The following is a 12,296-nucleotide window of genomic DNA, read 5'->3' as shown; positions in this document are numbered from 1 at the left end:
GCACATTGTAGGCGTAGTGAGAGGCTGCCATGAACTTGGCGAGCACTGGACGGCCGAATATCCCATTGTAGGGCAATGGGAAATCAGCGACGTCAAAGGTGACTTTCTCTGTCCTGAAGTTCAGCTCGCTACCAAATGTCACTAGCAGTGTGATCTTCCCCTTCGGCTTGCTCCTTCCCGGGTTGATTCCTTGGAAAGTGCCGGTCTCTTCGAGCTCGCTGTCGGGGATCTGGAGCTTCTTGAGTACCGCGGAGGAGATCAGATTCAGGCCGGCCCCGCCGTCAACCAGCATCTTTGTGACCTTGAGGTTGCGGATAGTTGGCGAAACCAACATCGGCAAGCACCCGACCGCAGTTATGCGATCAGGGTGATCCTCAACATCAAAGATGATGGGCGTGCTGGACCACTTCAGAGGCTTGCGCGACTCAACTGATGGTTCTGCTGCATTAACTTCACGCACCCACTGTTTGAGCTGGCGGTGCGAAGTATGCAGAGAAGCACCGCCGTCGACGCACAAAACCTCTGTTGCCTTCTGAAACTCCTGCTCGTCGGCCTCATCCTCATCCATCTCTTCATCTTCGTCTTCATCTTCGTCCTTGTCGCGGCCGCGGGGAGGCCTGTCTCCTTGCCGCTGCTTGGCCTTGCCGCGGCGCCCTCCCCGGCCGGGACGCTTCTTGCCGGATCCTCCGCCACCTTCCTGGGCCTTCTCCTTGTCGCGTCGCTCGTACTCAGCTTTCTGCAGTTCCACAAGCTGGTCAACTTTCTTGCAGGTCTGGAGATCATGGCCCTTGGTGCGGTGGATCTTGCAGTACTGCTTGCCGGAGCCGTCCTGCTTGTCGGCGGCCACCACGGCCTCGCCGGAGTTACTGGCTTTGGCCTTATCGGCGCTGCCTCCGTTGTCGGACTGCTCGACGACTAGCACGTCTTTTGCTTTCCTCTTTCTATTGTTCCGCCGCCGGTTTTTCTTTGCCGGGGCAGCATCCTCACTGTCAGACCCTTCTACTCCTGCATTCTCTCCGGGGAGTTTCCTCCCCTCTTCAGCACGTGCACACTTGTCGGCCAGGGCATATAGCTCACTGACGTCCCTAATCTCGCACATCGCCATCTCCTCCCTCATCCTGCGGTTTCGCATGTTCTGATGGAACGCGCTGATGACCGCGGCAGGGTGGACGTCTGGGATATTGCGCTGCACTTGGCTGAATCTCTGTATGTACTTGCGCAGGGGTTCTCCTTCCTTCTGGGCGAGCGGATGAAGATCGCTTTCCTAGCCATGGGGCTTGTGGCCGCCTGTGAAGGCGCCGACAAACTGATGGCACAGATCCGCCCATGAGGAGATGGAGTCATCCGGCAAGTGCATGAGCCACGATCTGACGTTGGGCTTGAGCACCAGCGGGAAGTAGTTGGCAAGGATCTTCTCGTCGCGTCCCCCGGCCGCCTGCACCGCGATGGTGTAGACGCTGAGGAACTCCGACGGATGTATCCTGCCATCATACTTCTCGGGTACATCTGGCTTGAAGTTCTTGGTACTGGGCCACTGGACTTGCCGCAGCTCACGAGTGAACGCAGGGCAACCTACCGCGTACGGCAAGTCGCCTGGTTCCCCTGGCGCATGTGTGTCGACAGTGGGCCCAGCGCGCTGCTCTGATTGACGCCGCGCTTCTCTTCAACGCTCGATTCGAGTACGAGCGTCCTCTTGTCGTCGTTCTTGGAGAACTTGGCGCTGATCACGACGAACTCGTGGATCTGACGACGCCGTGGAGCCGGTGTCGAGATTGACCCGGCGAGTCGGCGATCTTGGCCTTCGGGGCGGGGAGTGCACGGTGGTGGCACCCCCACCGGTCTTGTCGCCACCGGCTTGCGCCTGGGCGTCTTGCCGCGGCTTCGACGTGCTTGGTTGCCGGGGAGTGTCGCCGTTGGCGAAGCCAATGAGGCTCTGAATGGTGATCCTCCAATCGTCGATCTTGTCTGGCGCTGGAGGGTAGTCTAGGAGCAGTTGGGCTCGAGCCAACGCTTCTTCTGGGGTTTTCGGCGGCGGGGGCGAACGACGCGAGGAGCGGGATATGCTCAAACTTCTAACAGTGTTAGAAGGAGCAACATCTCGTCCAGGCGACCGTGCCGCGCTCGTGCCAACATGTTGACGCGCATGTTGGCCTTGAGCGTCCCGCGATCCACCAGCTTGGCCTTGTTCCAACGCGAGTACGGTGCTAGGAGCACCATGGCGTTGTCGATCCCACGCCTCCTAAGAGGGGTGCGGCGCATGTACGGACGCCGAAGTTTGCGGGGCCATGTCCTTGGATCTGGTGACAACGTGAGCTCCCCCATCGGCGCCTGTTCTTTCGCCGGCGTCTACCCCACCGCTCGTTTGCTCCGGTGGCGGTGGGATCGACGCGGACGGAGCGGCCACCTCCGAAGCCTTCCTCTTCGGTGGCATGTCGATGAAGATGTTGATGTAGTGCGCGCGAACTCCGGATCAGGTTCGCACAACCTCGACGCCCCCTACCTGGCGCGCCAAAGATGTCGTGGGAAACGAACACCTATGGGGCAGGGCCCCTTCTCGGTCCGGCAGGGAGCGGAGGGCGCATGAAGAGCAGATCGAGGCGAGGCACGCGAGGGATTTTACCCAGCTTCGGAGCTCTCCGGAGAGATCAAACTCCTACTGCTGCTTTGTGGTGGTATTATGTTCTTGCTCAAGAGCGTGAGCGTTCTGTGGTTTCGAAGGAGTCGAACCCCTTCTATGTTGCGCATGGGCCTCCTTTTATAGGCTAAAGGGGTCACCGACAGGTGGCAATACAGTCAGGGGTAAAAATGTAAAAAGGGTGGTTGGTACAACTGCTGCTACAGCGTATCCTACCTAACTCTGACGGCAGGGGACAAGGGCATTCAATGCCCATCCGGTCGTCCAAACAGTGCAGAAAACGACCGTTTGGGGTGCCACCGCTTGCCACGATGGCCTTCTCGTCATCTCCACTTGCCACCTCGCACCGCTTGGCTGCACAGCTTCCCGCCACGTGCGCCTGGAACGGTCATGCGGCGACACATCGACGGATGTGCTGGAGCGTAGGCACAGAGTGGTGGCTTCGCCGCGGCAAGTGCCTTGCCGCGGTCGTAGTCTTGTCGCGCCCGGAAGCTTGTCGCTCACCGGGTCTTGCCGGGACGCGCAGCGCGTCGCGGCGAGTTTCTTGAAATGCCTTGGTAGGCCTTCCCGGCAAGCTCCTCTTGCCGGGGCCTTGTCCTTCTTGGCAAGCTCCTCTTGCCGGAGTCTTGTCTTCTCAGTTAAAACACTTTGTTCTTGAATGGCACCAATGAGAGCTACGGAGGATCTTGGCGGACGTCCGGCAAGCCTTGCCGCGGGGCGCTGCAACTGCCCGTGCACAAGTTCGGGGTACTAAGGTACCCCTACTTTAGTACACCGACAGATATGTCAAATCCACAGTACCCCCGGGAAGCCTGCAAACCACACCCACCGAGATTGTTGGTTCTTCAAGCAGTCCGGCCGACTCAATGCTGAACACAAGAGGCTCGACACGCCAAGCGAGGACGATGACGAACCCCACCAGCAGAGTGCCGGAAAACAAAAGACTTTCCCACAAGAAGTCAAAACAGTAAACTCAATTCATGTGATAATACGGAACAATAGTGCGGCACCCGCTAAAGTACGCGTCGCACGGTCCACCCCAGCGGAATCCCGAGATTGGATGTCAAAACCAATTACTTTCGGCCACCTGGATTACTCCAGAAGTATTCGAAACGCAGGATGGACTGCTCTGATATTGGATCCTATAATCGACGGACTACAATTCACACAAGTCTTGATGGATGGCGGGAGTGATTTAAACCTGCTATACCCGGACACAATCCGCAAGTTGGGGATAGACCCTACTAAAATTCGCCATAGCCGCACTTCCTTCAAAGGAGTGATGCCAGGCCCTTACGCCAAGTCCATGGGCTCCTTACTACTAGAAGTTGTGTTCGGTCCACCCGACAACTTCTGTCGCGAAAAGCTACTCTACCATGTCGCCCCATTTCAAAGTAGCCATCAAGCACTATTGGGACGTGAAGCTTTCGCCCGCTTTAACGCAATACCGCACTACGCGTCTCTTACAATCAAAATGCCCGGTCCACACGGCATCATCTCCTTACAAGGTCGCTCAAGACCCCAGACACGGCTAGGCGAGTCCGGCACAAACAAACTAGGGGCTTCCTAGCCGCATACCCCTTCGCAAGGGGCTATGAACATCATGCTACACCCTCCAGGATACAGCACAACGGAGACACAGGCGCAGACGTGCAGCAGGGACCCGTTGAAAGGATTCTCTTCAGATTAAGACCCTGCGTAAACCTTTCTTACTGTCTCTTGTTAATACACATCCCCCGATTTTTTTATAACCGAGGAGGAGGCTGGCGTTTTGGCATCGGCCGCGTCAGAAATTTTTGCCCGTACCTAGACACTAGGGGCTTAGGGCATTGTTCTGCCTGTTATCATAAAGACCGAATACCTTAGGGAGTGTTCGGTGTCTCGAGTTAGGCCTTATATGCATCAGCTCCGAATCATGTCCTTGGTCAAATGTTGGGTTTGCCCGGCTCCTGTGGTTTGCTGCCTTACGTTCCATATCATCGGCTAACGCGGCACCAGGAGAACTACTGCGATTGTGCCCCGGTTCGGCCGGGCGAGCACCTCAGTAGAGAAAGCCGAAAACTGACTGTCATGATACAGCGAGAGACTGGTCAACCACTCGATTGACTATCGGAATGTCTAGAATTCTTCCGCTTTGACGAAGGACCGTTTCCTGGTCAGGCACATACACGCCCCGAATGCGAAGAGTGCGGTGCCCCTAGGGGCTATGTCGTAGCCCCACTTTCGAACTCCTATGGCTAAGTGAAAGTGATAAAGCATTATAGTCCGGTTGCCTCGTTTGCTACGCTACCACCTCCTTCACAGGACCAAGACGTTGGATTAAGTGTGAAAATGCGCTATTTTGCAAACACCCCCGCACCATGTGCGTGGGGGCTGAAGCCGAAGACTGCCATCTTTCAGGTTATACACAAGTATACATTAACGGCCGCACAGGAGATATTTCAATACTTGAACGCACAAGTATAAAAAACACTTATATTATGAATATCATTTTACAAACCATAAAGATCATTTGAACATGACATATTTTGAGCACTGCGACTCTATTACATGAGCACCCTGCAGGACTTCCCCAAAATAGTGCTCGGCGGGTAACCGGCTCTCGTCCGAACCCCGGGTTGCAACAGCGGTGGCATCCATCTCCGTCCAACATGTCTTCACACGGGCGAGGGCCATCCGTGCACCCTCTATGCATGCCGACCGCTTCACCGCCTTGATATGCGGCACCGCCCCAAGGAATTGCTGCAATAAGCCGAAATAACTCTTCGGCTTGGGATTATCCGGCCATAGATGAGTCACTACATCCGTCATCGCCAATCTGGACAATCTATTCAGCTCAGCCCACTCAGCTAACTGATCGGTCAACAGAAGTGAACGCTCCGGACTGTGGAACTGAGACCAAAAAAGCTCTTCTGTCTCGTGATCCTTTTGGCTTCGGAAGTGCACAACCACATCCGCCGCACTCGCCGCCAAATCCATATAAGGATCCTCCGGACCCCACAGCTGGCCAAGCTAAGCATACTTCTAATCTGTGAACTTCCTGCGCAGCACAAAGGGCTTGCCAGCCGCAATGTCTCCTGCCTGACGCAGCTCCTCCTTTATAGCCCTCATTGCAGAACGGGCATCCTTGGCTTCGGCGGTGGCCTTCTTCAGGTCTTATTGCTCCGCTCGGCGTTCTTTTTTAAGAACCTCATAGCGGTCCGTAACATCCTTCAGCTTCACGGCCATTCCGGCCGTCTCCTCCCTGCTTCGGCAGTGAGCAGCCCTTTCGGCTTCTAGCTCTTCGGCTGCCTTCGAGGCAGCCGCATCACTCCTTCTGGCCTGCTCCTTGGCTCAAGCAAGCTCTGCCCGAAGGTCCTCCACAGCAGCGGCACCATCTGCATTAAGCATACATGTTGTAAGGAATGGGCATCAACTCCCTTACTAGGTGACCACGGAGAAACAACCTACCTTGTGACTCGTCAAGTCGTTTATTGACCAGCGCGATGTCCGCATCCGCAACGTCGAGTTGCCGCTTTAGTTCGGCAACTCTATCAGTCCGGCTGGCCACCGGACTATCCGCCACCTGTGTAGGAAAGGCGAGAATTAATACCTGAGATTATGATCCTCGGCACGCTGTCGCTTTCGACAACATACCGAGTCTCAGGGGCTACTATCTATACAGGGCGCGCTTTATGTGCAAAACTGTCAAAAGGTATGTCATTTTTACGTACCTCAAACCCCGCCAGCAAACTTCTGACGGCATCATGCAACCCGCCCTCGGCGGATGAAATTCTTTCAATCACCTTACTCATCAATGTACGGTGACCTTCTGAGATAGACGCCCTCTCGAGCAGATCCTTCAGCTCCCCCGGCCGTACGCCAGTTGGTGCCGGATTCTCCGGCCCCGCCGGACTCGGGGATACCCTCCGTGAAGACACCTCAGGGTCATCCGCCCCGCCTGACGGTGCGGCAGATGGAGGCGTCTCGCTCTCTATCATCTCCGGATGAAGGTCCCCCGAAGATGAGCTCAGCTGAGAAGGACGAAGATCCGAACTACAAGGTAAAAACTTCGGTTATCCTCAGAAGCAAAATAGGGATGTCCCTTATTACAAAACTCCCCTTTTTCTACTTATGGCTCGCTGGAGGGCTGATTCCTTAGGGGAGATAGTGCGGCTGGGGCTTCCCCAGGCACAGGACCCTCTGGTGAAGATCTCTTCCCCCGCTTTGAGGCCTTGGCCTCCGGGTCTTCGGAGGCGGTCCTCTTCTCCCCCTGGAAGGAGGGATTCTCGATCCCCCCTTTCTTGAAAGCCTCCTTGGTAGAGGCGGTAGTTTCTCTGTTTTCCCCTTCGCCTTCCTCTGAAGGCGCAACCTCCAGCATCTTGACCAACACGGGATCCGGCACGGTCTCTGGGAGGGGGGCCGGACACTGTATCAGTTTCGCTTGCGCTATCCACTCCTGTTCAAAGGACGATTGGTTAAAAGGCAAATCCAAGATATGCAAACGAATGGTATGTCCGGACAAAGAGCTACTTACTTGAGTATCCGGGCGATTGCATCTTAGGCCGGCGTCCTCGGTCAATTCCGGACACACCTCTTGTGATCCGAAGAACAATTTGTACATCTCCACGGGTGTCGTACCCATGAAGTGTTGGAGAGCTCGTGGTCCCTCCGGATTGAATTCCCACAGGCGGAGAGGGCGACGTTTGCAGGGCAGAAGGCACCTGATCAGCATAACCTGCGTCACCACGACCAGATTGATCTCCCTCTCTTGGAGGTCTCGAATCCGGCCCTGCAATAGGGGTACGTCCTTGGACGGCCCCCAGTCAAGCCCTTTGCTGACCCATGACGTCAGCCGCTGTGGAGGACCCGGGCGAAAGACGGGCGGCGGCCCCTGCCTGCTGCCCCTGGGAGCGGTGATATAGAACCACTCCTGCTGCCACAAGCCGAGCTCCTCCTGAAAAGAGCCCTCGGGCCATGGAGCATCGGCCCTCTTGCTTATGACCGCCCCGCTGCACTCTACTTGACACCCCTCAATCATCTTCGGCTCCACGTTGAAGGTTTTGAGCCACAAACCGAAGTGAGGGGTAGTGCGGAGGAAGGCCTCGTAGACGACAATAAACGATGAGATATGGAGGATGGACTCCGGAGCCAAGTCATGGAATTCCAACCCGTAGTAAAACATGAGCCCTCTCACAAAAGGATCCATCGGGAAGCCTAAACCCCGACGGAGGTGGGACACGAACACGACGCTCTCGCCGGGCTCGGGAGTAGGAATGACTTGCCCTTTGGTAGGCAACCTATGCGAAATCTCATAGGTCAGGTACCTGGCTTCTCTCAGCTTTAGCACGTCCTCTTCCGTGACGGAGGAGGGCATCCACCGGCCCTGTAGGTCGGAGCCGGACATTGTTGAAGGTCCGAGGCGCTTGAATCTAGAGCTCTGGGTGTTGGAACTCGGGGCGAGGGGCAGATTCGATCGAGGATTGAAGAAAAGAAACGAGCCTTGGTCTCATTATAAAGAGGGAGAATACCAAGAGCCGTCCCCGTGACCGTTTGGAACTCACCTTTGATGGAGGAGGCGTGGCAACAGGCGCGGTTGGGTTACCCACGTCCGTATTGATGGGAATCCCGGAATAAGGGGAACACGATCTCTGCTTCAACAAGACGTGCCAAGGAAACCGCTTCGCTAAACGCACTGAGGTGGTATAATAAAAACGATTCAAGTAAAGGCTTGGTAGTGGTGTGACGTCACGCCACAAAATACTTCAGTAGATTGAACTTGTGTGCATATTATTCTCTCTACGATGGTATGTGGAATTTATTTTGCGGAGCCGGACACTATCCTGGTGTTCGCAATCTTCTATGAATTATTTGGAAGAGGAACCCGCCTTGCAATGCCGAAGACAATATGCGCGCCGGACTCGTCGTCATTGAAGCCCAGTTCAGGGGCTACTGAGGGAGTCCTGGAGTAGGGGGCGTCCGGATAGCCGGACTATCATCATCGGCCGGACTCCAAGACTATGAAGATACAAGATTGAAGACTTCGTCCTGTGTCTGGATGGGACTTTCCTTGCGTGGAAGGCAAGCTTGGCAATACGGATATGTAGATCTCCTACCATTGTAACCAACTCTGTGTAACCCTAGCCCTCTCCGGTGTCTATATAAACCGGAGGGTTTTAGTCCATAGGACGAACAACCATTACAACAATCATACCATAGGCTAGCTTCTAGGGTTTAGCCTCCTTGATCTCGTGGTAGATCTACTCTTGTACTACCCATATCATCAATATCAATCAAGCAGGAGTAGGGTTTTACCTCCATCGAGAGGGCCCGAACCTGGGTAAAAACATCGTGTCCCTTGTCTCCTGTTACCATCCGCCTAGACGCACAGTTCGGGACCCCCTACCCGAGATCCGCCGGTTTTGACACCGACAGTTACTCTTCCATGTCACATACATCTTGGTGGAGCGCTCAAAATGATAAAGATTGAATACATGCACTCATCACCAAGCAAAGTGAATGATCATATAAGGATAGGTAAGATAATATCATCAAACATGCATAAGTGTAGCTTATGATCAAACACATGATCATCAATGTCTCACAAAAACAGCATAGTATCTCAAGCAATCAAAAGCAAACAAAGTTTAACCACCAAAGCAAGAGAGAACAAAAGCAACACACACTCTCTCTCTCGAAGCCTATGATCTATACATTTTTCTCCCCCTTTGGCAACAAGTTACCAAAAAGTTCATAGAAAATGCATAGTGCTGGATTGACTCTCAGGCTTGATCTTCAGGTGGTGGTGTCCGGATAACTCCAAGAACGAAGGCTTCAGTTGAAGTGGATGGAGCTGGAGGATTTGGTGCTGGAGCTGGTTGCACTGGAGCTGTAGGAGCTGTAGCTGGTGCAGATGATGTGGCTCTGGTGTCTGTCACAGGCACTGCAGCTGACCTCTAAGCTCTAGGCACTCTGGCAAATACATTAGTGGTAGTCTTGCCCTTCCTCTCCTGCATGTCATCCTGTAGCTGCTCCACAACTTACTGAATCTCAGTTACTTTGACATCTAGATCATAGAATTTTTGTTACATGATTCTTTCCAAGCTCTCCTGATTCTGAGTGAGGGTGGCCAATCCCTTCTCAATCCTCAGTGCTGATGCTATCAAGTAACCAAGCTGCTCCTTCTTGTTCTTCAAAAAGTACTCAGATGCCTCCTCTTGAGTTGGCATCTTGGCAGCCTTATTTTTCCTTGCCTTCTCCTTCTTCTCTTGAGCTTGTACTGATGATGGTTCATTCTCATTCATGACAACCTGATTGTCCTCAAAGTCTGGATAGAGAGGAAAATGTTCCTTATCCAATAGATATTTTCCTGTGCCCATCTTTGAGTTAATCAACTCCTGAATCTGAGGGGCATATCCACAACTTCTCTTTTGGTCTGCTGCAGTCCTCTTAATGGTCTCAACCATAAGGCTCATGACCTTGAATTTCTGTGGCACATCAAACAAATGCAACATGTTGATTGCATGCCCTCTAATCATGTTGTGGTCACCAGACTTAGGCAACAGAGTGTGCCTTAGGATCCAGTTGATTGTTGGCAGCCCTGACAAAAGAAAGTGGACTGACCCAAACTTATGTGTCTCTATAGCTTTGTCTGGGATCTCCTTGTACATGTGTGCCATGGAATTGTGGTCCATCTTCTTCTTGGCATAGACATCCAAGTCATCTTCACTCTCCTTTGGGGCATTGATCATTTTTGCCCACTCCTCAACGGTTGACTGGTACCTTGTACCTACAGACATCCAAACTATCATCCCATCTGGATAGAAGTGTGTTGTGGAGTAGAATTGCATAATGAGTTCATCATTCCAGTTGGTGAGCTTTTGCCCAACAAAATCTGCAACTCCACAAGCAACAAAACTGTCTTGCACTCCAGGATAGTGTTCTTCATTGTCTTTCATGTAGGTCCAGTCGACCCACCTCATATCACACACTATGGGCTTCTTGTCCAACAAGATTGTCTCATAGAAGTCCTGTTGTTCCTTGGTATGGAACATGTAATCAACAGCAGTCCTTCTCCTTGTGGCATATGGATCTGTCATCCTCCATAGCCTCAACCCTGAGTCTCTTCTGATGTTCATGTCCTCAGCCACAGGATGGGCATCATTGTGGTCTGGTATCTTGGGCTTGAGCTTCCTCAGGACTTGTCCTTCTTCATCTTCCTCATTAACAACTTCAGGCACTGGGGCCTTGTTCTTCTCAGCAGCTGGAATACTCCTGGTATTCCTCTTTGGTGCAAGCTTGGGCTTGGGGGCAGCTTTGGGTGCTTCCTTGGGCTTTGATGTTGCAACCCTGACTTAATTGCATCACCCATAAGCTTTTGTGCCTTGGGTGCTGGTGCAGCAACCTCTTCTTCCTCTTTAGAGTCTCTTCTCATTGAGGGATTTCCAAGAACCTGGGCAGTAGTGGTTCTGGCTCTCTTCTTCTTCTTATCCTGAGCAGCAGCTTCATCTTCTTATTCAATGGTAAACTTCATGGTTTCTCCAGTGGGAACTTTCTTGGGTTTGGAAGTTGTGACTCTCTTTGCAGGTGCCTCTTTGGGTTCAGACTTTTCAGGCACTTGAGTAGATTCTCTGACCTTCAGCATAGGTGTTCTCTTGGCAGGAACTTCCTATTTAGTCCAGGTTTAGTGTTTTGTGCTGAGGCATACTCCTTTTTGAGCACTACCTTCTTGGAGGTAGCCTCATCCTCTTCTGCTCTATAATCCTCATCCTCAGAATCTGAGGTTCTCTTCTTCCTTGTCCTGGTGGCAGCTTTAGGCAGATTGCTTGGGGTGCTCCTGCTGCCTTCATCTGAAGTGCTAGAGGGACTAGTGCCCTCACTCATGTGATTGTGCTCTTCTGACCTGTTCTGACTATCACTTTGGTCTGACATGCTGCAAATCACTGACTGCTGACCCTGTGAAGAGTTATAGATGAGATAGAGTGGATGAGCATCACAAAATGCAGAGATTTTTGCAAAAGAATGATTCAAAAAATCAGTTTTAGTTTTCCACAGAAAGCATTTCGGATCAACCGATTTTCAACCTCGGTGATACCGAAGCAGTATTGGAACCTAAACTGATGAACTCGGTTGGACCGAGTCACAGTTCGGTGGCACCGAGACTGCTAGGGTTTCACAAAATCCTAAAATCGGTCTCACCGATTAGCAATTCTCGGTCAGACCGAGAGTTACTAGTGCAATGGCGTTAGCCAAATCGGTGGGACCGAGTTTTTCAACTCGGTGGGTCCGAGATGGTTTCGGCGGAAACCTAACCCTAAATTTTCAAATCCAATCTAATCTAAGGATTGCATTGACTGGATAGGAGTGTTTCAATCGTGGCAAGAATCATTAAGAACACAATGTGCTAGGAATCGGATGAGGATAGCACTGTGATCGAGTCCATACCCTAGCTTGGTGATGAACTCGCTACGGCGGCAACGGCGGGGGTGAAATCCGTTGACAGCGGCGAAGACCAGCGACAGGAGGCGGCTGGCGATGAGGAGACGATCCGGAGATCCTGGAGGCAGAGCGAGCTATTGTGCGGGCGAAGAGGTTCGGAGAAATTTCCAAATTTTTGCCCGTGACTATATATAGCCCGACCCTGTCGGTGTGACCGAGTGGAACAACTCGGTGTCACCGAGAT

The 12,296-nt window shown here is 52.8% G+C and overlaps 1 protein-coding gene across 1 annotated transcript; it reads left to right on the top strand.

The window, feature by feature from the left end:
• Positions 1 to 3,704: 3,704 nt before the first annotated feature.
• On the top strand, positions 3,705 to 4,205 carry LOC123139109 (uncharacterized; the record flags this gene model as incomplete). The annotated part of the gene is made up of 1 exon (XM_044558908.1): positions 3,705 to 4,205. A coding segment is annotated over one exon (501 nt), but the record flags the coding sequence as incomplete, so codon positions are not given.
• Between the last annotated feature and the right edge of the window lie 8,091 nt (positions 4,206 to 12,296).

Source organism: Triticum aestivum, chromosome 6B (genome assembly GCF_018294505.1).
Source record: "Triticum aestivum cultivar Chinese Spring chromosome 6B, IWGSC CS RefSeq v2.1, whole genome shotgun sequence".
Classification (NCBI taxonomy): Eukaryota; Viridiplantae; Streptophyta; class Magnoliopsida; order Poales; family Poaceae; genus Triticum; species Triticum aestivum.
Note: the sequence above shows the minus strand (reverse complement) of the source record. Positions and strands in the feature narration are given on the sequence as shown.